At 38.1% G+C, this 27,523-nt stretch overlaps 2 protein-coding genes across 4 annotated transcripts in view; one reads left to right on the top strand and one right to left on the bottom strand.

The window, feature by feature from the left end:
- The window catches only part of LOC118193265 (uncharacterized), a 226,946-nt gene that overhangs the window by 63,338 nt on the left and 136,085 nt on the right, over positions 1 to 27,523 (bottom strand). The window lies entirely within an intron of this gene.
- LOC118183504 (1-aminocyclopropane-1-carboxylate synthase-like protein 1) overlaps positions 1 to 27,523 on the top strand; it is a 96,625-nt gene that overhangs the window by 57,947 nt on the left and 11,155 nt on the right. For all 3 annotated transcript variants that reach the window (XM_085816157.1, XM_035353076.2, XM_035353082.2), the window contains exons 10-13: positions 2,116 to 2,251; positions 11,791 to 11,932; positions 18,814 to 18,953; positions 21,256 to 21,412. In XM_085816157.1, the coding sequence (XP_085672283.1) occupies positions 2,116 to 2,251; positions 11,791 to 11,932; positions 18,814 to 18,953; positions 21,256 to 21,412 (575 nt within the window). The remainder of the gene's footprint in view (positions 1 to 2,115; positions 2,252 to 11,790; positions 11,933 to 18,813; positions 18,954 to 21,255; positions 21,413 to 27,523) is intronic.

Genomic DNA, 27,523 nt, shown 5'->3' with positions numbered 1-27,523 from the left:
ACCGGTCTACTGCCGCAAGAATCTCAGGAACAGTTTGGAAGCGAATGCCACGAAGTGGTTCCTTCATCTTAGGAATTAAGTCATAGTCACAAGGGCTTACATCTGGGAAGTATGGTGGATGGTAAAGCACTTCCCAGCCCCATCGCTTGAACAAATCAGTCACGGCTTGCGCTGCATGCGGCCGAGCATTGTCATGCAAAATGAGAGGAGCGTTCTGCAGAAAGTGTCGTCGGTTTTTTCTCAAAGCTGGTCGGAGATTGTGCTCCAAAAATGAGCAGTAATACTGCGCAGTGACAGTCTGCTGTGGGGAAACGGTATGCGTTAGGATGACACCATCACAGTCGTACACGAGAGTCACCATAACTTTCACATTGCTGGGGTTCTGACGAAATTTCGAACGTCGTGGTGACCCGTGATGACGCCATTCGTTTGATTGTCGTTTCAGTTCTGGCTGGTACGATCGAGCCCAAGTCTCATCCAGCGTAATGATACGGTGTAAAAAAGCATGTCCTTCGCGCTCATAGCGCTCCAAGTGGGTTCTGGCAGCATCGTATCGTAGCCATTTCTGCATTTCCGTCAATTGATGTGGAACCCATCGTGAAGCAATTTTTCTCATGGACAGGAGTTCCTTCAGAATGTGCAGCACAGTCGTATGCGCTAATTCTGTTTGTCCGGCCAGCTGACGAATCGTTTGGCGGCGATCACTGTCCATTAGTGCGGCAACAGCTTGCACGTCTGCATCGCTGACACTCGGACGACCTGGCCGCAGCATGTCTGCCACGTTTTGGCGTCCTTTATTGAATGCTTTCACCCATCTTGCTACGGTTTTGTAAGGCAATGCAGATTCCCCGCAAGCCTCTTGAAGCCCTTGATGACACTGTCGTGCTGTACGACCTCTGGCACATTCACTTTTTATCCAACAGCGTTGTTCTTGTTTTGAAAACATCCTTACAGCACTTAGACAGCGAGCTAATACAAGGATTCGTTCTTTGCGTCACTCCGCATGCGCGTGAGGTAGGCAGGACGAGTCTTTTTGCTGAGAGGTAAGGTAGGTATGTAGTTTATGTGTGGTATACGCGATATTCTTTGGTTTTGTTGCGTAGCATTTTTTCAGCTGTGTTGCCACTATTAAAGTTCCAACCCTCGTATATGTTACCGTGAAAGACCGAAATTGGAAAATGTCGACTTTCACCGGAGAATGTCAACATTCACCAAATACGTCGGTGAAAGACCGAATATTGCACTACATTCTTGTACATTCGGACCCTCACCGGTGTATGTCGACAATCACAGATATGTTCTGGTGTAGGTCGAAAAGAGAGGTCATTAAGTGCCATAATAGTTTAAGTTGTTGCAATAAATACGATTTGAATCACATAATTTAGTAAGTTTTTTATCACTGTTATTTTATTTTCTCATTTAGAACGTACTGTATAATTAAGTAAGTTTTTAACTTCTATTATTTTCCTTTCTCATTTTGAATGTATTGTGTGTTTTAGGTTCTCGTGTTCTTAAGTTCTTATTTCAAGTCTCAAGTGCGTTTATTCGCGACTGAATTACGGAGAAGAAAATATAATATTGTTATATGTTCAACATTCACCATTAGTACATGGTGAATGTCGACATTGACCGGGGTAAGTCATAAATAAGAGTATTTGGAAAGTATTTCGGACATACACCAAGCGACTATGTGAATGTTGACATTCACCGGATTTACAGGTGACATTCACCGATCTAAGTCGACATTCTCCAGATTTCGGTGTTTCACCGTAACATATATTCTTAAATTTTAATTTAAATAATTCTCTTTACTTGGTTTTGATGGTCTTGAACATTCGTAATTAAAAACCAATACCTAATTTATGCAGTTAAATGTGTTTGAATAAAAAGTTTCAATTACAATTTAAATAATATAGGTGTGTTTTTGTGCCTTTTCACTTACATAACACTTTGACAAAACAATATTGTTTCGTAACGTTATATTTAACTTACGAAACAATATTGAAATAGTATTAACAATATTGAAATTTCCTTCACCAGAAATATCTAGCAATTTACTTTAGTTTATTGACGATTGATTACGTTATTATCAGTTTATTATGTCCGGTATTTCAGGCACAAATTGCATGCTATAGTCGATGAACTGTACGCACTTTCCGTGTTTCCTGATGGGCCACAGTTCCACAGCGTTCTGAAGTTTCCTGAAATTCCTGATCCAGAGAGAACACATATTCTTTATGGTTTAAGTAAGGTACATGCTTTACTTATAAATAAAGGGTGTCTCAAAAAGAAAACCGGATTTGAATCTACTATAAATCGAATTTATTTATTTGAAAGAAGCAAACAAAACACACCATCCCCTTCAGTTAGATGTTGAGATTATACCTGAAACACAATATCGGGCATAAGATCACCCACCCTGCTAGCCCTGCAAGCAATCGTTCTGTTCATGAAATTAACCATCACTCGCTTACACATTTCCCCTTCAACTTCGTTGAGAACCCATTGAATTTCCCTTTTGAAATCCAACAGATTACGGGGTTTGTTTTTGTAAACTCGTTGACTTAGTGTACCCCCATAAGAAAAAGTCACAAGGTGTCAGGTCACAAGATCGACATACAATTTACAGGATAGTTTTGGTCTCCTCGTAACGAGATTAGTCTGTCTGGGAACTTCTCATGCAGCAGAGCAATTGTGTCTCCTGAAGTGTGGCAAGTTGCACCGTCTTGATGGAACCAGAAATTTTCGATGTTCGTTTGATCCAATCGGGGCCAAAGGAAATTAGTGAGCATCGCACGATAACGAACTCTATTCACCGTGACAGCCCTTCCTTGGTCATCTTCAAAAAAATAAGAACCGATTAAACCCTCACTGCAAATTGCACACCAAACCGTAACTCGTTGAGGATCCATGTCTTCTTCGTGAATTACTCTTGGATTTTCTGATCCCCATATGCAACATCTGCCTCACTCCGGCCACTTCGAGGGTGTCCCGGGCTTTTGATGTTTACTATTGAACCGGTTTTTCAAATTTCTTGATCAACCTACGAACAGTGGAACCATTTGGTGCATTGTTGTGTTCCATAATCTTCCTCTCCATTGATATCCGACATAAATTCTCTTCTTGGAAAAATCCCAAACTACAAAATTCAAATTTCATGGATCAGAGGACATAGTGGCCATTTTGGTAATGATCAGGCAGATGAACTAGCCAAAGAAGCAGCTATTAATCAAGATGGTACTGAAATCATCATTCCGTGGCCTCGCTCGAATTTCAAGTACCAACTAAAACAACTTGCTTCAAAATCTTGGCAAGATTTGTGGAACAATGCTCCACAGGGAAGACGCACATATAACTTGATGCCCAATGTAAGCTTAGCATCTCTGAACTCGAATCCTTCCCTAAATTACTTTATAACAGGACATGGTCCCTTCCCCACATATTTCTACGCAAGAAATTTGGCAAATTCTGACATCTGCATATGTGGGGAACAGGGAACTCCTGATCACTACGTTTTCTCATGTCCTTTAACTGAGGATATTCACATAAAATTCCCAAGAACTGGTCTCCTGGCATTCCAAAGATTTTTAATTAAAGATAAACATCAATATCCAAAGTTTCAGAAAATTATGCAACGACTCTCTTCCTACGGCCTAGATCTCTGTCAAGTGTAAGTCCACATACAGTTTAAACTTAGTGAACTTTTACATGCTGTGATTATGGACAAAATGGATCCACTCGTGAACTTTATAAACTGCAATAAACCAATATATCTGAAATAACCCATGGACACCTACCTCTTTAGCATTATTATAACAATTCATTTAACATTGTGTTGCCAGTCTAGTTATAATTATCTCATTATGTTTATCTGTTTATTAATTATGTTTATCTCCTATTTTTGTTGCACCAAATCAGATGTTCAATTTATCTTGTGAATCTCAAATTGTATTCCTACTATTTTGTAATCTACTTATGCCCTACACCATTATTTTTAATAAATACTGGATGCGGGGCGTACTGTGGAATTGCACGATGTACCATAATAGGCAAACTTTAGACCTTTTGAAAAGCTTCAGTCTATGCAAATTCTTGTAAAACTTGCAATTACCCCCCCTTTTTTTTTCTCTCAAAGAGTTAGTATGGGAAGGCATTACAAGTTGACCTATGGTACATCGCTGTTGTCTCCCATACTTTTACCTTTACCTTTACCTTGTGTTCCATAATCGTACGGAGTTTACCAACGGTTTCCGCGAAACTTCCACCATTTTTGTAGTGAGTTTTCACAATCAACACTCGCTGTTCCGTACTGTATCTTTCCAAGACTATACACGACAAACATTAATCTGGGAAACAAAAGCACACTATCAAAACAAAACCTCAATGATCAGTGATAACAAAACGTGCAAAAATAATGTTGCCAACAACAACAAATAAAAATAACGGGCTTTTCAAATACGGCGTTCTTTTTGAGACATCCTTTACTTATCCTTAACCATTTTTTGACGGCTGACATGTATTGGCAGAAACGAATGCGCATAAGAAGATGAATGCTCTGTGTGTATGATAAAAAACAATTGTTTGCAGCAATGTCCGTTGCCAAGCTCTATTTGCGAATAATATATTTTTGCTATTCAAACAATAATCTTATAAGGCTCTTCTTGGAAATTTGTGTTAATAATTTTGTGTTAATTAACCAGTAATTATGATTTTGAACTTTAATATGACTTCTTCCTTTCGCATTCCTCACCCGAATGCAAATTAGTTTTTAGTGTGTAGTCTCAGACTACTTCATCAGCGTGCATCAAAGTAGAACTCTCAATGCAGATAGTGAAATAGATAAGTGTGTTGGCACACATTTATCTATTTTTTTCAGTCTTTTCTAAGTTTACAACACCAGTGTTCAGTCTTCTTAGCAAGATGGGTTTAGAAAACCTTTTTTTTTACTTCCTTGTACGAAGTAAAAAGGAAGTATTGTAATCGCGAAAAGTTTCAGGCAGCATATTTCAACGAAAATATTCATTTTGACCGCTATCGAATGCAATTTAACGATGTTTTTGCGTGATATCTGTACGTAAGGACAGAATAAAATACTCTTTTCCTTCAAAAGAATTATAAAACTGCTTTAAAATTAATTCTGAAGAGAATTTTTTGTGGCGTCTGTAGGAACGTACGTACGTATCTCGCATAACTCAAAAACGAGTAGCCTCAGAACGTTGAAATTTTGTATATAGGACTGCTATAACATGTAGTTGTGCACCTCGTATTTTGGTTGCAATCGGCCGCGCGAAACGTATATAAATATATTTATAAATATATCCACTCTATTACCCGGCTCAGTGATCTCAATTTCTTTACTCATATATGTTTGTAAATTGTACATTTTTTGCTTTAAAAATGGTTGAATTATGTTGTTTTTATCTTCCGGTTAAGGATTTTATGCCTTTAGTAAATCTGTGTGCAATATTTTTAGAATTATCAGCAATTTTAAAGTTGTTTAAATGCCGCTAAGCCTGTTTTTAATGGCGGCCATTGATGTTTACATTTGAAACAGGAGACTAGTGGATTTGTTGCCAATGTAGAGAAACTTAGCTTCGCAACAACAAAGATAGCGCATTCATTTATTATTGCCAATTAAATCATGCTTAATTCTTTCTGAAATTTTTTCGAGGAAATAAACGTTTGAGATTTACTTCGTAATATTTAATATAGATATTTTGAGTTTTTATGTATTTTTGCCTTCTCGCGAAGTGAGAACTGAATTAATTGAATGAGAAATACTCAATCGTGTGTGAAAAACTGTTTCTTTTTTGTTTTGTTTGCTTAATTTCTTTTATACATTGTTCTAGCTTTATTATAGTATTTGAATAGAACATGTGGCAACGATTAGATAATTCTTTAAAAGATATACATTTTGTGGATTCTGAGTTATAATATGAACGAAATATAATACTGTTAAGTGAACCTAGCGCCAGAGTGTCGCTATGGTAAACAAAGTTAATTTTAAAGAATGCATTTATTCTATTGTGGTTTATGCGCTGTCGGCGAAGTAGGTTTAATTCAGTCTAATAAGTTTAAATAAAATGCAAGAAAAAATGCGTATAATTTAATATTCCGTACAAGAAAGTCATGTGGAGTACACATCAGATTTTTTTATTTATTATTCTTAATGTTTTGTCCATTAAATTTATTAATTAAATATCATGTTCCCCAGATACAATTCAATTAAATAGCAAAATCACAAAATATTTAAAAAGAACATATCTTTAGAATTCCGATAGACAGTCTCACGCGCGGGAGATAAAAATGTTTTCTTCCGTACAACGTTGCCATTGCTCGCTTTGAAATCGTTGAGTTTGTTAATCAAAAATTCATTAAAGTTTTACAGATTACGAAATATAATTTCGAAATTCAAAATTTGGGCTTCATGTTCGGGTAGAGGATCGCGTTGTTCAAAATATGATGGTTCAAGGTACCGTTATTTCTTCACAGTGCGCACACACATACATACATGCAGATTCTTCGTCATTTAATTTCTTTAAAATTAATACAGGTCAATCATATTGGGTATCAACAATTTCAAAAGTGATCCGCCGTATATAGTGTAGGATGCCAAATCCCGTTTCGAGAGTAATAATTTCGAGAGTAGTTTCGAGTTTCGTTTGGTCTAACTCCCTTTTGGGCTAAAAATGAGCAAGCATTCTATGTAATACATAGATGTTTATGTGAACAAAAAGTTTAATTTGGTAATGTAGTAGAAATTTTGGAAATGGCTTATTGGTTAATTAAGTAATTATTATGATTTTTTATCTTTAGTATAATTTTGTATGTTAATTAACTAATTATTATGATTTCTTATCTTTACTATAATTCTTATGTTAATTGACTAATTATTATGATCTATATGATTATTATGTTAATTGACTAATTATTATGATCTTTACTATAAATTCTTCTTCTCGTGCTCCTCACTTTACTGGAAGTTAGCTTTTAAGAGTACATAAGCTGAGGATTATTTTGAATCTTAGAGAGAAAAACTTTCTGAAACTTGCTCCGCGCTATTAGAATTTTCGCCAGCTTTATCTAAAAGTGATCATTTCAGCTTCTGTGTTGGTTCGCTAGCCGATACTTTTAAGCTTACGCGAGGGTAAATTAATTGAGCCAGGTTATATCTTAGTCTATTGAATGTGTAATTTTAGACTACTTTATCTACTCTTAAATTTGTTTGACTGTTATTGCTTAATTTGAATTTATGCAACACATGCAGAATAATCTTATACTTTGCCCTTATATGGCCATATACAGAGGCTGTTCACACATTTTTTAGACGATGTATATTGTATTCACAAAACTAAATTACATAAAATTCTTGTGTTTTATATGTTCTATTTGACATCCCTTATTCTGAACTCTCTTTCGACACCGAAATTTCCAGGATAATAATGCCTTTTGAAGTGGCAGAAGAGGTATTCTATCCCATTCCTCCCGAACAGCTTTCCAGAATCCTGTTAGGGTTTTGGGACAACGTTTGGATAATGCAGTTCTCAAAAGTCCGAAAGCACAAAAATCCACAGGTGACACATCGGGAGATTTAGTAGGGATATCAGTGAAGGGTATGGCCTTGATACCAGTTTTTTGTTCCATTTCTTTTAGGAAATTTACAGTGGATTTTGATGTGTGACTGCTAGCTTTGTCCTGATATCTTATTATTTCAACTTTTCTATAAATTTTACTGTCATCAACTTAAATTAGAATGTAAATTAGTAATCTTCTAGCTGCTAGGCTTTTCAGAGCGTTAGGCAACATTATGCTAGCCGTTACTCTAGATTTTTTTGTCATGGCTATTTAGCTTCCTGGCAAATTCTTCTATCCGTGATTTTTTCGCCAGTGCTTTGACAGGGGTGTTTGTAATGTTTAAGCTAGGCATATTCAGTATCTACTCTGCATTTTACTTATTTTGGAAATGTATTTATTTATCCCCAAGCTTGCATAAAATTTCATTTCGTGTGACCATCAAGACCACGTGATAATTAATAGCTTTATTTTAAACTTTTACCATAGTTAGGGTTACTTTTACTGTAGCAATCAGAAGTTACCGTCAAACGGGACGAAATGTTGTCTAGCATTCCATTACGATTTACCCAAGTAAATTGGTAGTTTAAAATTAATGGTGTTCTAGAGTCATTAGGATTTTTTTTAAAACAAGAGATATGAAAAATATGCAATCTCCTCGCCAGGACTCGAACCGGGTCCTCTAGAATACGCACCCAGTGTGCTACCTTTACACCACGAAGGCATGCAGAAAGGAGGAAGAAAATACCTTATAGTGCAACCGTGTACTGGCGTCCAACATAGAAAGGACTGTAAACCCAGAGATAACAATAATTTAGCTCAGGAGAGGTTGAAATCTGATAATACTATAAGAAGTCCCTTTAAAGGCTTCGAACATCTCGTAGATGTCATGCGAGCATCTGTGAAACCTAATATTAGTTTCGACGTAAGAAACTCGATAATGAGTTTCGTGAAAGGTAAGATTAGAACAGATTATTTGAATGAGACAGCACCGAGTAATTAGTGAGGCTGACTGCAGTACCGATGGGCCCATTGGTACTGCATTTTGTACTGGTCTTTTGTAGGCGTATCTTGTCTGCACGGCAAGGGAGCATTCAAAATACACGGCCAGCTGAAAGTCCCCTAGACTTTTTGATAGTAGAGGAAGAGGGATAGGAAACCCTCACCTCCCCGAGGTGTTCTCCCTCAAAACTGTGGCGGAACTGCGCAGTTATGTGGCGGGTCTATAATTGTACCGCCAATGGTAAAATCCTTTCTCTTGCCCACTTCTATTTGAATATGGAAAATCATACGAGGAATATCTGATTAAGAAAAGGAGGCCTTCTGGAGATTAACTTGCGTTTGTGTTACGGTCAGAAAAGCATTAAACAGTCTCAACTACTTGGTCACTTGTGGAGTCCTTCGTAAAAGAACTGACGAATCATTTTCTCCTGTAGCTGATCAATGAACAGTAGAAGGTCGGTGTAGCAGAGTTTTCACTGAAAAGGTAGGTGTTGAGCTGGTTTAAATGTATCGGGAAAAATTTATTAGGTGAACCCGGTGGAGAGACATGTAAGTTCATTGTAGTTAAGGTGGTTTTAATTAAGATTTTTGCCGCAGTAAGAGACAGAGCTCGTTTAGAGTTTGAATTATATGGGAAGTATCAGACGGTAGAGCAGTATTTAATGTTGTTTGCTTTTCGGAAAGCTGTGAATTTAAAACTGTTAAATGAAAGAATTCGCTTGTTGAAGGAATGCAGTTGATAGTCCCTATGTTGTTACATAAGATGCAGAATTCTGACATACTGCACATTAGTTTGGAGGAGGTTTATATGCTGGCAGTGAAGCATGAAAGTCACAAGTTGCCAAGTGTGGTGCTAGATGTAGGAATAGTTAAAAAGGTTTAAAGATGTGAGAATAGTTAAGTAGGTAGAAAAATAGTAACAATAAATTTGGCGGTAGATAGGGTGATAGATTCAGATGGAGGGTTTAGAAATATAAATATGGTTGCTGAACGGCGAAGAATAGTTAGTCAAGTAAGCGAAGTGGTAGTTGCCAAAGTTGTGTGAAAAAAAGTGGGGAGAACAAAGGAAAAGCAGTGTAGCGGTCTTAGCCTATTGGTATTAAACCTGGCTTCTATGCATAACAAGATCATGGGTTCTATACCCGACGTAGAAAAGTTTTATCATTTTCTCCTGTAACTGATCAATGAACAGTAGAAGGTCGGTGTAGCAGTGTTTTCACTGAAAAGGTAGGTGTTGAGCTGGTTTAAATGTAACGGGGAAAATTTATTAGGTGAACCCAGTGTAGAGACATGTAAAGTATATCATTAAAAAAGTGGGAATGAATTACAGTAATTTTACATGAGAGATACATAATATTTACAAACTATATACATACAACTACAGGCGCACACGAGAAAAGCATTTCAATAAAGGATTACGCATAAGGAGTAATGACAATTGAGATGGTAAAGAATTTATACAAAAATGAATTATCTAGGTATCTTAGGACCGCTAGTGGTCTTTTTCGATTAAAATCAGAGTGATGATCATAATGCAACACTGGAATAGTGCTATTTCTAACATCTGGAATTTTTTTAAAGAATTTTTCTGCTAGTTTAGCCATGTGAATATGTATTTCAGGGATCAATCAATCAATATATGCTAACCCTTCCTGCTAACTTAATGCAACTAGGGTGACACCCGAAATCAACCTCCGTATCAGGCGGGAGGGCCGGACATGTCCGCTTAGACCTCTTAAAGAGATTAGAACTAGTACTTTTGCTACGCCGGGGTGCCTCAAATCCCTGCGCAGACTTTTTAGAAAACTCTCTCAAATCCTCCGGGGCTGAACCGGGCCACCGGATGCTTACACACCACGGGTCTCGGAGACCACCCCGGAGGGAGGACCTCTACAGACCTTTGTCAATTTGGCGATCTGACCGGCCGTGGATGCGCCCCTGCCAGTACTACACGGCTGCCCGTCACCGAAGGTCATTACCCGGAATACGCAGACTGACTACGCTACCAAATCCTCCGGTTCTGGGACTTCTGCAATCCCCCTTGGTCCGGCCGTATAAACGACCTTCCCTCAGGTTCTGGAACCGCCAAGCTCAAAATGCTTTTCCCCCAGAGTACTCTGTCAGGATATAGGATCCAGCCAGTTGCACCCCAGGGGGTATGTATTTCAGGGATGTCAAACTTACGGTGAAATGCCGCGTTTCCTAATAAACCAACGACAAATCACCGCTTACCTGAGTACTACATTTTGAATAACTTGCAGTTTCATAAAAATTTGTTTTGCTGGCGTATCCCCAAACAGGGCATGCATAGGGGTCAATTAAAGGGGCAGGTGTTCGTTTACGTAAACGGAACTTGGCAATAAGCTGTGAAATGTGTGGGTCCATGTGAGTAGCCTATCCAAAGTAACACCAAGGTATTGGGCCTGCAATTAAAGGCATTTCTTATTCTATCGCTTTAATTTCCATGTAACTGCTTATCTTGCTTCCGCACTTACCGTCATCTTGTCGATTGGACTCTCCCTCATGTGGTTCTCCGTACTATAGACTTATGTTTACCTGAGGACGTTCAAATCTGATATGTTTGTTTTCACTTATTAGGAACATTCAAGGACTCGAAAATCTTCAGAATTATGCCGGAGTAGCGATCACCCATTTTGCGAAATTTGTCGAGTTTGCCTTAACCGACAAAATTAGGCGATTAGGAGGGTATGATGGAGATTTGAGAGGGCAGACGTCCCGAAATAAGGAAAAATCTTCTACAGAAGAAGTGCTGTTAAACAATGCGAAGTTCCCATACCTCAGCAGTTCTTAACGGAATTTTTCAATTACTAGACAAGAGAAATGGTAAAAAATCAATATATCATTTCAGAAAAAGGTCAGGTTTCCTGTCAAAAGACATATGTTAAAACAATATGTATATATCTAATATTTATATCCTATATGTTTTCGTGATAGAAAAACACAAGTTAAATTTTGTCAATCGGCTCAAGTAGAACAAAAGATGGACTGTCATGTATGTTCCGCCTTGGTGTGTGTGTGTATGCAGAGTGTACCTATGATATAAAAGCCTTTTCAGAATTATTGACGTGTTGCCACTACTTTTTATCCAATCTTTGCCACATTATTAATTTGAATTAATTATTATTATATTATTATTATTATGAAATATATTTCTGAAGAGCTTTAATAAATATGGTTATAAATGTATATTTATAGGATTTTGGTTTAGCTGGATTACGAATAGGTGTGATTTACACCCAGTGCAAAGAACTGCGAAATTGTTTGATTCAACTCACCGCCTTTGCAAGCGTGCCTTACCCTATCATGGACATAGCAGCAAGATTATTAGAAGACATAGGTATATTATTACAAGTCAAAAGTCTTTTTAAAAGTTTTATATTTCAGTTACTGATTGTGTTTTCAAACAATACAAACTTCTCAATTTAAAGTTTGGAGGACCATGTCCATCCAAAATGCAACACAGTGGAGGAAGCACTAACAGACTAGAAATTTTCGCCATGCTTAGACATTGATAGGACATGGGAAAGAAAAGAAAGCTCTTTTAAATTTCGCATTGTGTGTTTTTAGATGAATCTCGATTCTGCCGTAATGCACGACGGTGTTATCCGAACCTGTTGGCAATGCAGTAGCAGAATATCATTTCCCTTGCATTATGCATCGTCATATCGGTCGTCATCTGGAATTATGTTTTAGGATGCCAGTAGATTTTTCTTTCTCTTCCAAATAATTCGCATCGTCAGCACATTCAACAGCCACTCCTACATCTGTAAAATTCTGGAGCCTGTTGCCCTTCCTTACCTTCGAGGTTTGTCTGTAGCCAAGTTTCAACACAACAAGACATGATTGCACGTTGTACGCAGCCTGCAGCATTCAATACTTCTTCACTGCTTTCCAGGTAGTATTGCTGGCCTTCCCGATATGTTGCTCATCTAGAACGTCTGGTAGATGTTGACAAAAGAGTTGTCCAGCATACACCTTTTTCGGCTGCGCCAGATGAAATCTGACATCATGTGAAAACAACATAGAATGGAATATCACAAGCACACATCCAAAGTTTCTTTCTTTCAATGCTGCAACAGCAGTTATTGCCAGCCATCTATCTGTCTATCTATATTTTGAACTCCCGCCCCGTTTAGTGAAGAACACACCGGGGAAAAAATTTGAATCCTGTGCCGAAATTGCCGAAACAATTGGTCCGAAACAATCCGCTCAGCATATGCAGCCATAAGGCTAAGATTAACCATAAAGCTGTCTTACAATGGTTAAACCGCGCTCGACTGGAATTTGATTAACTTCGTCAACGGGACTCATTGGTCCTTTAAACATATGAAGGAATAAAATAACAGAATAAGGAAGGCAAACATATAAGACATTTGGATATAACATATAAGACACAGATGGAATGAAGACTTGAGATAATTTTCTCTTGCTCTTTACAAATGTACATTGGACACGTTATAAACTTACTTGCTAATTTCCTCGTGATATATAGTTAATTATTTATAAAGACCGTGCCTTCGTTTTTAATAATATTGTTACGAAATGTCCAGCCGCGATAAGATAGCTTCTCCGCAAGGCGGGTTCAGGGTTACCATAAAATGGCAAGAGAATGCAGGGTTGCCATATTTGGCGAGAAATCGCCCATTTGGTGATATTTGGAGACAAAATTCGCGATATGCCATTGACGAGTAGAGAACATTCTAGAACGAGTTCTTAACCGGTTTGGCCAAGAATGTTCTCGGAACGAGGGCCAAAAGCTAAATGAACCCTGCCCGTACGCGGAGTAGCAGTGTGTCTTGTCAGACTCTCTTAATCGCGAGTCTATCGAGTCGATCACCAGTCTATCAAGTTGATCGTCAGTGTAGTGTGGACTTGGTAAGAATTGTAAGAACTGGACTTGGTCAGTGTTGACTTGGTATCTGTATCGCGAGTTGGTGCATCGAGTGCACCGCGAGTTGCAGCGTGGAGAGTCTCGAGAATACGTAGAGTTCCGAGAACGACCGAACCGAGTCGGGAGCTTTACTCTGGTGCTTTGCCGTGGAGCTGTCTTCAACGTTATAGTCTGATAGTCCGAAGGTTGAGTGGGTTTGTCGTAATTTTTCAACGACTGTAAACGTGTTTTGGAGCTGTCCTGAATAATACTGGCTAATAAATTGTGTGTTAATACTTCATCAAGTGTTTCGTCAATCACTCCAAATCCACGGACCCGTAAGAACGCAACGCAACAATATATTTCTTAATTTGTTAAGTGCAAACACACACTTTGTATTGCAGAATAAATGTTTCGTGGGAATTTTTGTTGCAAATCCTGGCTTTTCTGTAATAATTGAAAGTAACGAGCATTGCCAAATATAATGTTTAGCATCTGCTACATTTGCTGGTGTGCATTCACATCTTACTTCTTTCTTAAGAATCGCTGGAAATAAGATGGAAACTTTCCATGATTTATTGCTAATTGTACGTGCAGGAAATTTGTTTGATTCCATATAGGGAAACGTGTGGGAAGTATTCCTGAGTTAATCTTCCTGTATTTGCCTTGTCCCATTATCTTTGCTATTTTGTTAAAACTTGTTTAGAAATTTTATTGTTGATTGTAAGTCTTGAAATACGAAGATGGATATCAATCATATCTTTTAATGTGGCTTCCTTAACCTGCTATATCAGCAGCTTCATTCCCTATTATACCTGTACCAGTTTAGGCTAATAGGCCGAAGATCCATTTCCATGTTTACTGCCAACCATGGCTTCCACTTAAATTCTGATTTCTTTATGTTTCAAAGTCGACTGAAGATAGAATTTTCATTTTGTATTATTTGTTCAGTAAATATACATTTGGTATCCACTGTTCTTTATAATATTGCATCTTGGATGGCTAGCAATTTGCTTTGCTGTTTGTAAAGATCAAGTAAAGATCCAAGGTGACTTATATATTCTATATTATTTCTGATGTGATTAACATTAATTTTCTGACCCTTGTAAATATGATGTTTTAAAAAGTATGCCTTATTAGTTCTTCACAGACATTATTCTTAAAAAGAAATCTGATAACAACCTATTTTTTTAATTTTATTTTGCGCTACTAGCCCTTTAAAAGAAATTCATATGCTCTGAAAGAGATTTTTGTAATTGCTCTTCTGTTTCTTAATTAATCCATCTCTATAATGCAGTTTCTTTCCGTTCTAATGCGAGTCTCTCGCATTAAATTATTCTTTTTTTAAAGTTCATCATGTGTTCTATAAACTACTTAGGACAGTACACTTTCATTTATTCAGCATCCCTTCATTAGATTTAATGTGAACTGAAAGGTAGCAGTTCACAAACTATTAACTAGTCGCCTAAATAAATAGTTGTTGTTGTTCCTAATGCTTACTTGTCTTACCTACAGTCAGTCCAAGTTCAAGAAACTCCTCATGGCAAGGAACGCAAGTTTACGCTTGTCATTGGCAAGAGGCTTGAGCCGTTTACCGGTAACATTGTGATTTAACTCAGTTCTTCCCCAATTTTGATGGACAGCAGCCCGGGGAGGGGACGGGTGAGAGGGTCTCCTACCCATCTTCCCCTACCAGAAACCTCTCGAGAGGACTTTCGGCTCGCCGTATATTTAGAGTGCCCTCATTAAACAAGACAATGAAGTCTTTTCACCTAAATTTTATAATTTCGCTAAAGTTTAAAATTCTTTGAATTATATGCTATATATGCTTAAAGTTAAAATTTTGATTTATATTTTTAAATGAAGTATTTTAATTTTTCACTTTCTGTTTCAAGTCTTTAAACAAAATAGAATTCTCTTTGTTTAAGGTACAAGATTCTGATCAGAATTTACTTTGTTTTTTCCTTGCTTTGGGTAAGGGCCAGAACTTTCGGGTGAACTATTATAATTAAAATACATTTGAAATGTAACATCGCCTAATTCTGGGTACAGAAAAGCAAGGATTTTTGTAGCAGAGAGATTTCAGTTGATTTCAGTGTTCTCCTCCCCCCCGGGTGAAGTGGAACTAAAGTTGATTGAATTCCTTTTCTCTTATGTTCTTTTTTCGTTAAATTTCATTAACAATTTTTTGAATTGGGGTATAGCTTGTTTAAAAGTTTTAACATTTATTAAATTTTCTGTTGCATTTATAGAATTAATTGAAATTTATTAATTATGAATTTCAAAATTCTTGGTCTTCGTGAAACATTAGTTCTAAATTTCTTACTTTATATATGTATACACTCCTAACACACACACACACACAAAAAAAAAAAAAAAAAAAAAAAAAAAGACGCACTGAGAAGATATAAAGCAAATTGGATACAAATTGATATGAATACAGGTTTCGACGGAAAATGCAAAATTCTACATTTTGGCTGCCGATGAATGAACGGTTGTCGCTACAGCGCATCTGATCTGCGCAACTCGCAGGATATTTAAGAGGAGAAATTACGATTCCAGGTCATAAATTCTTCACGAATTTCATTCCGTGCACTCTGGTAGACAGTAACTATGCCTCGCATACAGGTGCGTGAGCGATATGCGCAGATGTCAGAATTCGAGAGAGGTCCTATAGTTGGGTTCAAAGAAGCAGGTTGGTCTTATCGGCGAATTGTTCAACATTTGAGCAGGGGCGATGCCACTATTAGACAATGTTGGCAGGAATGGGTGAACCATCGCCGCACACAGCGTCAAAAAGGAAGCGGTAGGCCTAGAGAAACGACAGAACGTGAAAACCGAGCAATCGTCAGAGCGGACCTCACAGCCCCAGATATATCATTATCATCGATTGTACGTGCAACTAGTACTTCAGTGACCACAAGGAGCATTCATAGACGGCTCACAGAAAGGGGGCTAAGGTCACGGCGCCCCTTGCGCCGACTGTACCATTGACCTCTGTACAACGTCAAGCCCGTTTGCAGTGGTGTCGAGCTCATTCGCACTGGAATGTCACTGACTGGAGTAGAATAGTCTTCAGTGATGAGTCCCGCTTTGAACTGAGCCCCGATGACCAGCGAAGGCGAGTCTGGAGACGCCTCGGACAGTGGTGTGATACCAACTTGACTGTCTTCTGGCTGACAGGCCGACAACCAGGAGTGATGATCTGGGTTGCCATTTCATTTCACAGTAGGACCCCTTTGGTTGTCATCCGTCGCAACCTTACAGCACAGCGGTGCGTCGACAAAGTTTTAAGGCCCGTTGTGTTGCCCTTCATGTCACGCCACCTTGGGCTTATATTCCAGCAAGATAAAGCCCGCCCCCACACTGCACATGTGTCTACTGCTTGCCTTAGTGCTTGCCGAACATTACCTTGGCCAACAAGGTCGCCGGATTTCTCGTCTATTGAGCACGTTTGAAGCATTATGGGCAGGGCCCTCCAACCAGCTCGGGATGTTGACGATCTAATGCTCCAGTTGGACAGAATTTGGCATGATATCCCTCAGGACGACATCCGCAACCTCTATCAATCGATGCCAAGCCGAATAACTGCTTGCATAAGAGCCAGAGGTGGACAAACGCGTTACTGACTTTTTCACTTTGTGAAGCTCTATCACTTCAATAAATCATCCAATTTTTCTCAAACTGTAATCATTTGTTTTTCTGTACATGTACATCACTTCTACCGATTTTCGTCCCATTCGGATAACTCCTTCTTGGTGCGTCGTTCCCCCCCTAAAAGTATATATATATATATATATATATATATATATATATATGATGTACCAGCTTTTGTCCGGAATAAATAGATTGGTGAAGAATCATAGATATAGTCGTAGCTTAAATTATCAGACGATAAGTTTAAAAAACAGGATCCATTTATTATATTTCAGGAGAAAATAGCAGTTACAAAATCAGATATCCGGTGTAAATAAAAAGAATTACTAATAACTTTTTGTATGAAGTTTACTTCATCATTACATTAAAGAAAAGCCCCCGATATTCCTTTGCGAGTCCTTTTACAGCCTCTGGAAAGGCGGAGCTTCAAAGAAATGACGTCAGCCAATCCAGTTCGCTTTAAATATTTCCAGAACATTCTATAACTGTACGTGAAGTAAAAGCGGGAAAAACAACTTGACTACGAGGCTGTAGATTTAATTCCACGTACTTTCAAATAAGAGACCGTCGCCATTAAAAATGAAAAGAACATACAGTTAGAATTTTAAGTGTATTCTTGACTATGGAATTTTACTATTACACACACACACACACATATATATATATATATATGTCATAATAAAAGCACAAGGAAAAGACGGAGCAGTTCGATCTGTGCTTAGATTCATATTGAAGAAGATTTTGATTGCGTAGTATGCTAGTAATCAAACTTGGTAACATCTAAAGAACTTGGCAGTCGAAGCAGTTTTAATTCCATTTTTATTTCCAATTGATATTTGTGGCCACAATCACTTGGCACCCTAGTCGTGCCTTTCCACAGAAGATTTACATTTTTGATATTGTTGGGATAGAAAGCAAGCCAGCGAAATTACATCTTAGGACAGTAGAGAGCAAAAGCTGAAGTGCGTAGTTATGCAAGATGGAGGGCACGCGAAGAGAAAAGTTTTGGTTTACAAGGACAGTTTCAGTTCTTAATTATTACGTCATCAGAGTTGCGCCGATCATAAGAGTGATCTAGAAATGACGCAATGCAAAGAAGTTATTACGATTTTAGAATAGAGAGGAAGAATTAATGTTTTTAGTTATAATTCTGATTCATTTAATTTTATCTTACATATACATGCACATGCACATATATGTTTGATTTGCCCGATTGAAACGAAAAAGGAAGGTGCACAACTACATGTTATAGCAGTCCCATATATGAAATTTGAACCTATGTACGTCATGAAAAAAAAGTCTTCTGAATCTAATTAATTTTATTACTATTTTATTTATTTACCACAACCGGACTATTTTACAGTAAGGTTGTGGAAAAAGAGTCCTTTATTCTATCCGAACGTACAGAGGTCAGGCAAAAAAAATTATTCAGATGAATTCGAGAGCGGTCAAAATGGATATTTTTAATGAAATACCCAAAATGTTTCGCGATTACAATATTTCTTTTACTAAGTACAACATCATGGGTCAAATTGTTTAATTGAGTGTTACTAACAAATATAATCATTAATAATTAATTATTATGGTATGATAAATATTAATACTAAATGAGAATTATTCTCTGAACTTTTATAAATACACTTTTACCTTCATATTTATGATGTATGTTACACAAATGATCTTTATTTCAGATTGGTGCAAAGCATATGTTGCCGAGTTTAAAAAACGTTTGCAAGATAAATTCACCTCATGTTCAACACATTTGAAAAAACTGGGAATTAATGTTAGAGATTCAAAAGCTGGCCTCTTTTTGTGGATGGATTTTCGCCATGTATGTAAATATAGCATTTTAAAGTTTCATTAATTAGCTTCCTTTGCTAGTGAAACCAATAAATAAATCATAAAAGGCAATTACAAAATAACTTAAAAACATATTCACCTGAAAACTGTTTTTTTTTCACCATTAATCTTCATAATTATTATACCACTCGTCCTATCGTTTAATCAAAGTTCTGATTCCGCCTGCATGAAATTCTGTGAGCTCGGCCATGTAAAGACTTCTTGAACATCGTTATCGTCTGCGAAGCGTCTGTCTCTAAGATTTTTTGAATAGAACAAACATGTACTAAAGCCGCGCCTCCATCAAAGCCGCGCCTCCATCTCCCGTTCTACGGGGCCGATTGACAAAATTAAAATGCATTTTTCATGTCTCGAAAGCGCGACTTAGGATATATATATTATTTATATGTAGCACTGTTCTAACACTGGTATTTTGACACAAAATCGGACTTTTTCTGAAATAGTATACCAATTTTTTTCCATTCAAATTGAATTACACTTATGTCCATAAATTAAGGATAATGCAAAATCAGGCAAAGGAAGACTTTCATCTGGTTACTGGAAGCAAAACAAATTTGACTTATTTGTAAAGCTTATTTATTAAACAAAAGGTAAAGAGCAAAAAAGATGCTATATGTTTGATATTATTAAAAAAAATTAGTGATTTTTTCTCCCTGGAGCAAATTACAAAAAAACACCTATTTACATAAAAACAATATTACATGGTTGGTATGATTTTTAATACATTGTAGTCTCCCAGATGATGCAATACAGTCCGTACAACGCCTAGGCATGCTGAGTATCAAATTATCGATCTGATCTTGGGGGATATTACACCACTCAAAAAGCAATGCTCTCTGAAGTTCCGATAGACATGGAGGAGGTTAACGGGCTGCAACTCGTCGGCCAAGCATGTCCCACACGTGTTCTACTGGATTCAAGTCCGGTGAGAATGCTGGCCAGTCCATACGGGTGATATCCTCCAATGAAGGCATTCGCTTACGATGTTTGCACGGTGAGGACGGGTGTTATCATCCATAAACACAAATTGTGCGCCCCGAAACAAACGTACATGTTGTTCCAGAATGACGTCCCGATAGATTTGGCTTGTCATGATTCCAATTTGAACATGCAGGTCAGTTCTGGAACCCAGAAAAATTCCACCCCAAACGAGCACTCCTGCACCACCGTAACGGTGTCGTTCAATGATGTTTTCTTGGTGGTAACGGGTACCTGGAGCTCTCCATATGAAAGTCCGGCGAGAATCAGACTGCAAGCTAAACCTGGACTCGTCGGAAAACATCACACAAGCCCACTGTTGCGGTGTCCACAATGCACGCTCTCTACTCCAGGCTAACCGCAGGCGACAGTGAGTTGCAGTAAGTGAAACGCATCTGACAGGTCTACGAGCATATAAACCAAGCTGTCCTAAGCGTCTGTACACGGTCTGCCTTGAAATTGTCGTACCAGTGGCTGAAGAGAGCTGACGAGACAAGTATGAGGCTGTGCTCCGCCTGTTTCTTTTGGCAGTAACTGCCAAATACCGGTCCTCATTCGGCGTTGTAACTCTGGGACGACCTATGCTGTAACGTCACTCACATTACCATCATCATGGAATCGTTGCCAAAGCCTGGAGATGACACTCTGGGCAATTCCAAGTTCGTCTGATACTTTCAGTTGGGTACGCCCACATTCCAGACGGCCGATAATTCTACCACGTAAAAAATCATCCAACTGCGTCCTTTGTGTCATAACTATTTGGTTACTGCACTGAAATGCTTATAAAGCGCCTGCGAACAATTTTACTTCTTTGCCTGTATTCCTTATATATCACTCTCTTACACTCTCGTCATTGTGACGTACCATCGGTGTCATCTGGTTACTTCCTGAAATTTGCATGTGATTCTTGAATATGTGTGTAGTGGTTTTACAGGTGATATATTTATTTTAGAGTTCGATTTCCGAGTGACTCCGAATTATCCTTAATTTATGGACATGAGTGTACTTTACTGAATTACTGAATTACTACTGAATAATTTTCAAACTGAATTACGTGTCTACTACTTTCAATTAGTAACTAACGAAATGATTATCATGAACTAAAACGGTGAAATTAAAACTTTTCGATCAGTATCAGGAAAACTTTGCAATAAACACGAGATATCTTATTGTAATTTGTCAATTTTTATTCTGATGTTAATAAAAGTATATATTATTTTTACGTATAAGTGGATTAAACATAGTATTCATTTGATTTTTTGAAAGTTGTGATTTTTAATGTTAACATTTCATAGGTGTGCGGTTCAAAATCTTTTAAGCAAGAAAGGGACTTTTTCCTGTACCTCCTGAATGAGATGCATTTATACATTGTTCCTGGAGAAGAACTTTTTTCAGCTCAACCAGGATGGTTCAGAATGATTTTCACCGGTCATCCGAATAATTTGAATGAAGGTATTGTGTTCGTTATGCAATATAATCATACAAATTTTCTTCTTTTGCATGATATGTTAGTACATTCAGGGTGGCACGTAAGTCCTTATCTATTCATATACCATAGGTATTTCGTGTATCTGCGTGCTGCACGTTATTTTTGCTGCATAATATAATACGACGCCATATCCTGCGAGACATTTTTCTCAACATAACGAAGGTTATTGTTCAAAATGCCGCGAAAAGAGATGCCTTTAACTTACCATACTTAAAATGCTGCTTCGTCACAGTGTCCATTATATATCCCCAAAGATAGTTATCAAAGAAGCCGGCAAGAAATCCGTACCTTGCCAAGTACGGACTTCTTTCAGGCTATTTTATGGGCGCCAGAGATGTGTTAAAACTATAACCTTATAAGATATTTCTTCCGCCTTCTTAGCATGCCTTCGTAATGTAGTAGTCAGCAAGCTCGGTGCGTATTCGAGAGGTTCGAAGCCATTGCTCATTTTTCATGTCTCTCATCATCAAAAAGCCTAGTGTCTCTACAACCTATTTATTTGTTAGGGAAAGTGTCATCGATATAATTGAACACATAGCGGGCAGGATCAGCCAGAACTCCATGTTATCAAAATCCACCTCCCTCTCTGATACCTCTTGTTGAAATCAAACCTCTTCTGTCATCGAATTTCAGTGTAAAACATTGTTGTAGCATATTGAGATATGAGGTATAATTTACTAGCCCATTAAAGAAGTATAAGGTATTTCTCCCACTTCCCTAGCGTGCCTTCGTGGTGTAACGGTAGCACGCTGGGCCGGTATTCCAGAGGTCCGTGGTTCGATTCCCGGCGAAAGCGGTTGCATATTTTTCATCTTTTCTGCTTCCAATTAACCTAATGACTCTACAAGTGGCGCCCGAACTAAAAGGGCTGTGGATGATGATTCTCCGCACCCAGGAATTGGCGACTAGTTCACCTAAAACCCTAGTCGCCCTTTAAAAAGGGGAGTATATAAGGTATTTCTCCCACTTCCCTAGCGTGCCTTCGTGGTGTAACGGTAGCACGCTTGGCCGGTATTCCAGAGGTCCGTGGTTCGATTCCCGGCGAAGGCGGTTGCATATTTTTTCCTCTTTTCTGCTTCCAATTAACCTGACTCTACACGTTCAATAACGTCCCACATGTGCTGCCGCCATCATAACATGTTGAGGATTATACCCATGTTTCTCAAAATATATACAGGAATAGGAAGGAACCACCCTGTATTAGTAATCCGTATATGATGTAGAAGGATGAAACTTAAACACAAAGATAGTTGTAGATTCAGCCCATTTTATTACGAGATAAAAAGATTCTTGAGATAGTACATACTCTGATTCACATATCATTACGGCGCAAAATGCGACTGGTATTTTTGAAAGCTTAGCACAGCGGTGCCCAACCTTGTGCTCGCCGATCATTTTGTATGTGCTCGCCGGCTCGATTAGGTGCTATGAACAAAAAATATTTTTTAAATGACCATTCATTTATATTTCTTAATAGTTTGTAGAGTTCCTCACTTTGTAATTCTAAGTTAATGTTGGAAGTGAAGAATCTAAGAACTGATAAGCGAATAATCGCTTAAGTTCGCTGACAAGAAACAACAAGATAGAAGGGTAACTAACCCTTTATTATTCCAATAAGATTTAACAAAACTCCGCCTGGGAGTGTACAAACAAAGCCCGCACTTGGGCTCGAACTTAAAAGACTAAGAATTAAACTAAAACTAAGATTTAACTAAAGAAATATAGCCGAAGCTATCAAGGTTCAAATCGAGTTGGCCCCTGAACTTATTTGATTACGAAGCTTAGCAAGGGCCTGAGTTCGGCCCAGCGTAATAACAGCTTTGAGAGAGAGAGAGAGTGGCCAAAAAGGCAGACGCGCGTTAATCAGAAACTCTGATTCTCTCTGACTCAGTAAGTAACTTCGTAGATTAAATACCGCTCCTCCTCATTAAATATTCAGCAAGATTCCAAAACTACATTCTGGCCGAAAGTAGTAAGTTGAAGTTAAGAATCTGACAGGAAAGGAACTTAAAATTTAACTGTTAATAAAATTAACATAATCCTTACAAGTTAAAATATGGTAAACATTTATAGTCATAAGAGATATCTTGCAAGATTGACTATCCGATCTGTATTTTCTCAGTGATATATAACAGCTAAACTGAACAAACTGAACGAAGATCTCAAGAGAAAAGAAAAAAAACCCCTTTTTCAATTGACTGGGACTGTAACTGCTTTTCAGATAAGGTTAAATTTGTGGATAAATCATATGAAAGGAAAAAATGTCACCCATTTTCAGAATTTATCATGCCATATTAATAACTACAAGGCAATTGAAACAGAAAAATACCAGGAAAACCTAAATGCCCTGAAAAATAATTTTGAACTCCGCTTCTCTGATTTCCATAAAGTTCAACCAATATTATTATTCATCTCAAATCCATTTGCCGAAATTAATATTTCAGATGTATCAGATAAGATTGGAAATATGTTTAACAAAAATGTTGATGTTTAGGAAATGTGCTCGCGATAGGCCAAAGGTTGTGGACTACTGGCTCAGCACATCTTAAGACAACGGATGATACAGAGAAGTGGGTCGCTACGTATCTTATCCAAAGTAGCGAGCCTAGTAACATGGCCTCAAAAGGCAGAACAAGCTGTTTCAACAGTAGCAAAATCTCACTATAAATACACGAGAAATAATTTGCAGTCTGACGAGAAAACGGAAAGAGAGAAGTGACAGTACAGATTGAGAACATAAAATAACTGGTTATTCAAATTAAAGGAATCTCACAATGGTATGATAAGTATTAAATTGGAATGACGTGGTTTGGATTGAAATATTACAAACAGGTTCTATTTTTAGGACAGAAAGGGAAATATTCGAATTAAATGAAGAATAAAAGGGGCTATTACCAGTTAAAATCAGAAGTTTGCTTTACATACTTTTTTCCCGTTGGAAAACCAAATACGCAATATGTTCCATACCTACATCCGTGGAGAGGTACGGATCAGACTATAAATAATTGGCAATAGACCTACGGCCGGTGTTTGAAGATGCCGGTAATGAAAGCTTTCATTAGAAAAAAGGTGTGTCAGAGACGCTGTATTGTTATTCCAAAGGTACAGTGAAAATCCGCAGAATTGTGGGCAAGACAACAGGGTTTGGTTCAAATAGCAAGCACAAATGCAATTATCCACAGGACACATGGACATGATGAGATGCCTGATGGAAGCTTTTGCAGCGCTGGAAAAGTGCATCCGAGCAGAAGGAGGATATTTAGAGCACATTCTTTTCAAGATGTCTATGTATACATTATTATGGCCCAGCTTATTTGCAACACAAAATAAAGTTTCTGCAATAAACGATCCTTTTTACATTTTTTTGAGGAACGCAAACTGCAGCAAGTTGTCAGTAGAAATGCGGAAAAGCAAAATATGAGGTATTCCAAGATGGAAACTTAGTTCAAAAGGGAAAGGTTATGGTTTGGGATTTTTTTTTCCATTGGCTGTTAAAAGTTTCAGTGTTCATTGTTTGAGTTTCAGTTTGCATCTTATCTGCGCATATCTGATATATATGTTACCGTGAAAGACCGAAATTGGAGAATGTCGACTTTCACCGGAGAATGTCAACATTCACCAAATACGTCGGTGAAAGATCGAATATTTCTTTACATTCTTGTACATTCGGACCCTCACCGGTGTATGTCGACAATAACAGATACGCTCTGGTGTAGGTCGAAAAGAGAGGAGTATATGTACACGCTGACATTCCAAAAGGAAGTGTTCCACAAATAAATGCAGTTGTAAAAGCAAGGGCCTCTTGTGCATTTCAAAGTGTCATAATAGTTTAAGTTGTTGCAATAAATAAGATTTCAATCACATAATTTGGAAAGTTTATAACTTCTATTATTTTCCTTTCTCATTTTGAATGTACTGTGTGTTTTAAGTTCTTATGTTCTTATTCTGAGTCTCAAGTGCGTTTTTTCGCGAAAGAATTACGGAGAAGGAAATATAATATTCTTATATGTTCAACATTTACCATTAGTACATGGTGAATGGCGACATTGACCGGTGTAAGTCAGAAATAAGAGTATTTGGAAAATATTTCGGACATACACCAAGCGACTATGGGAATGTTGACATTCACCGGTGAAAGTCGACATTCTCCAGATTTCGGTGTTTCACCGTAACATATATATAACATAAATGGCGTCGAAACGATAGGTACGACTGAAATTGGCGGCGTAAAACATTTGCAAAGAACAGAATTATAAAGGAATAATGACAATAGAGAAATGAAGTGCAATGGCGCACATTATGTAATTCACAGGGAAACAGTAGAAGCCCCAATCACAGAACAGCATCTGTGAGTGTGGGAAAACTGCTACTTCTTGCTTCAGGTGTTCGAACTAACAAGATGACACTTTTGCTAACAAAGTGAACTGATAAAGCTGTTTTGTCTTGGACGGGGATAATGTTGCTAAAGTAGTGCGAGTTTATCGACGAAATCAGAGCTCAGACGAGGCCCATATTGCGCAAAAAAATGTACGCGACTTGGTAAAAGCGTTTGAAGATACTGGATGCAAATGTCAAAGATCGCAATTTGGACGACCATTTGTTCAAGTTGATCTTGCTGTGAAAGTGCATAATGCGATTACTGCAGATCCTTTGCGTACTGCAAGAAGTTGTACGCAGTCCAGCACTATTCCACAGCTGTACCGTAAACAAAAGTTGTACGACTGTGGAATAGTGCAGTACAACTGTGGAACAACTATGCCGGACTGCGTATGACTGTAAAATAGTGCAGTCCGGCACTATTCCACAGCTGTACGGCACTATTCCACAGCTGTACGCAGTCTGGCAAGTTGTAGAGACATTAGGTATTTTGAAGCAGGAGACATGAAAAATGAGCAGTTCCTTCGTCGGAACTCGAAGCACGAACTTCTCGAGTATGCGTCGCGCATGCTGATCATTACACCACGGGGGCATGCTAAGAAGGCGGGAGAATACCTTATAAAGTATTGCCCACAGTTAGAATGTATCGAAAACCGCAGTTCGCAAGGTGTCAACAATCCCTACATGCACTGCGTCATTATCTGCGAAGGCTATGATGTTCCACAGGACACATTACTTCCAACAGAAGTCTTTTATTTTTCCTTCTCCTCTCTTGTGCTGACATTAGTCCTTTAATGTTATCTTGTAGGGTTTATATTTATTTTAACTAACATTTATTTTAAGTTTAAACTATCTTTCCTGTCAAGCCTTACTTTCCCCTGGAACTGCCAATGCCAGAATATGTAAATTTGAGTAGAACGCGCAAGGATTCAAATTATCAGCGGAGGTATTCTGATTTAAATAGAAGGAAACAAGTTCGGTGTGAGAGATTCTCTTACTTAGCGAGCGCGGAGGTAGTTAGCGAGAATTGAAGAACCCCGCGTTGCGGCCTATGTGCTTGGCGGGAAGTAGTGGTCATCGTTCCAGTGAGCTTCAAGTCTGCTGAATTAGCAGCGGTATTGTAAAACGCGGTGAGTTAGTTATTTTAGAGAGCCTCGTAGTTAGAATCTTGTCTTTATTTTCTTTTCAGGTTATTATTTTTATTTGACTGCCAAGTTGGCACCGTCTGTAAGCGTCAAGAGAACGCAATTGTAATTTATTACGTTGAATAAAAAGGGATTTAAACCCTTCACAAGCTTCTATCTTTTATACAAGTTTTCACAGTCACCTCTTGGTTGCGTGCAAGTTGGAGGCGCGCAACGTTATATTGGCGCCCGAACACTTATCGAACTGAAATGGCCGAAAACTGGATGGAAGCCGCTGGACAACACCAAGAAATGACAACGCAGTTAGAAGGATTTGGATACCTGGTCCAGACTTTGAGAGCATCAATCAAGCCAAACGTCTATTTCGACGGAAAAAATTCGGTGTCCGTATTTTTAGAAGGTATAGAAAACCACTTTCAGCTCTACCCTGTGCCTGAAAGACAAAAAGTTGCCATCGCCACATCAGTACTAAGAGGACAGGCCGCGCTATGGTGGAAAAATATAGGCAAATTTCTTCTAGGTGAATTTGGAAGCCCGACGTATACATTTGAA

Source organism: Stegodyphus dumicola, chromosome 4 (genome assembly GCF_044657685.1).
Source record: "Stegodyphus dumicola isolate Sdum_Otavi_A_Nest chromosome 4, ASM4465768v1".
Lineage (NCBI taxonomy): Eukaryota > Metazoa > Arthropoda > Arachnida > Araneae > Eresidae > Stegodyphus > Stegodyphus dumicola.
This window is presented reverse-complemented; position numbering and strand designations above follow the sequence as displayed.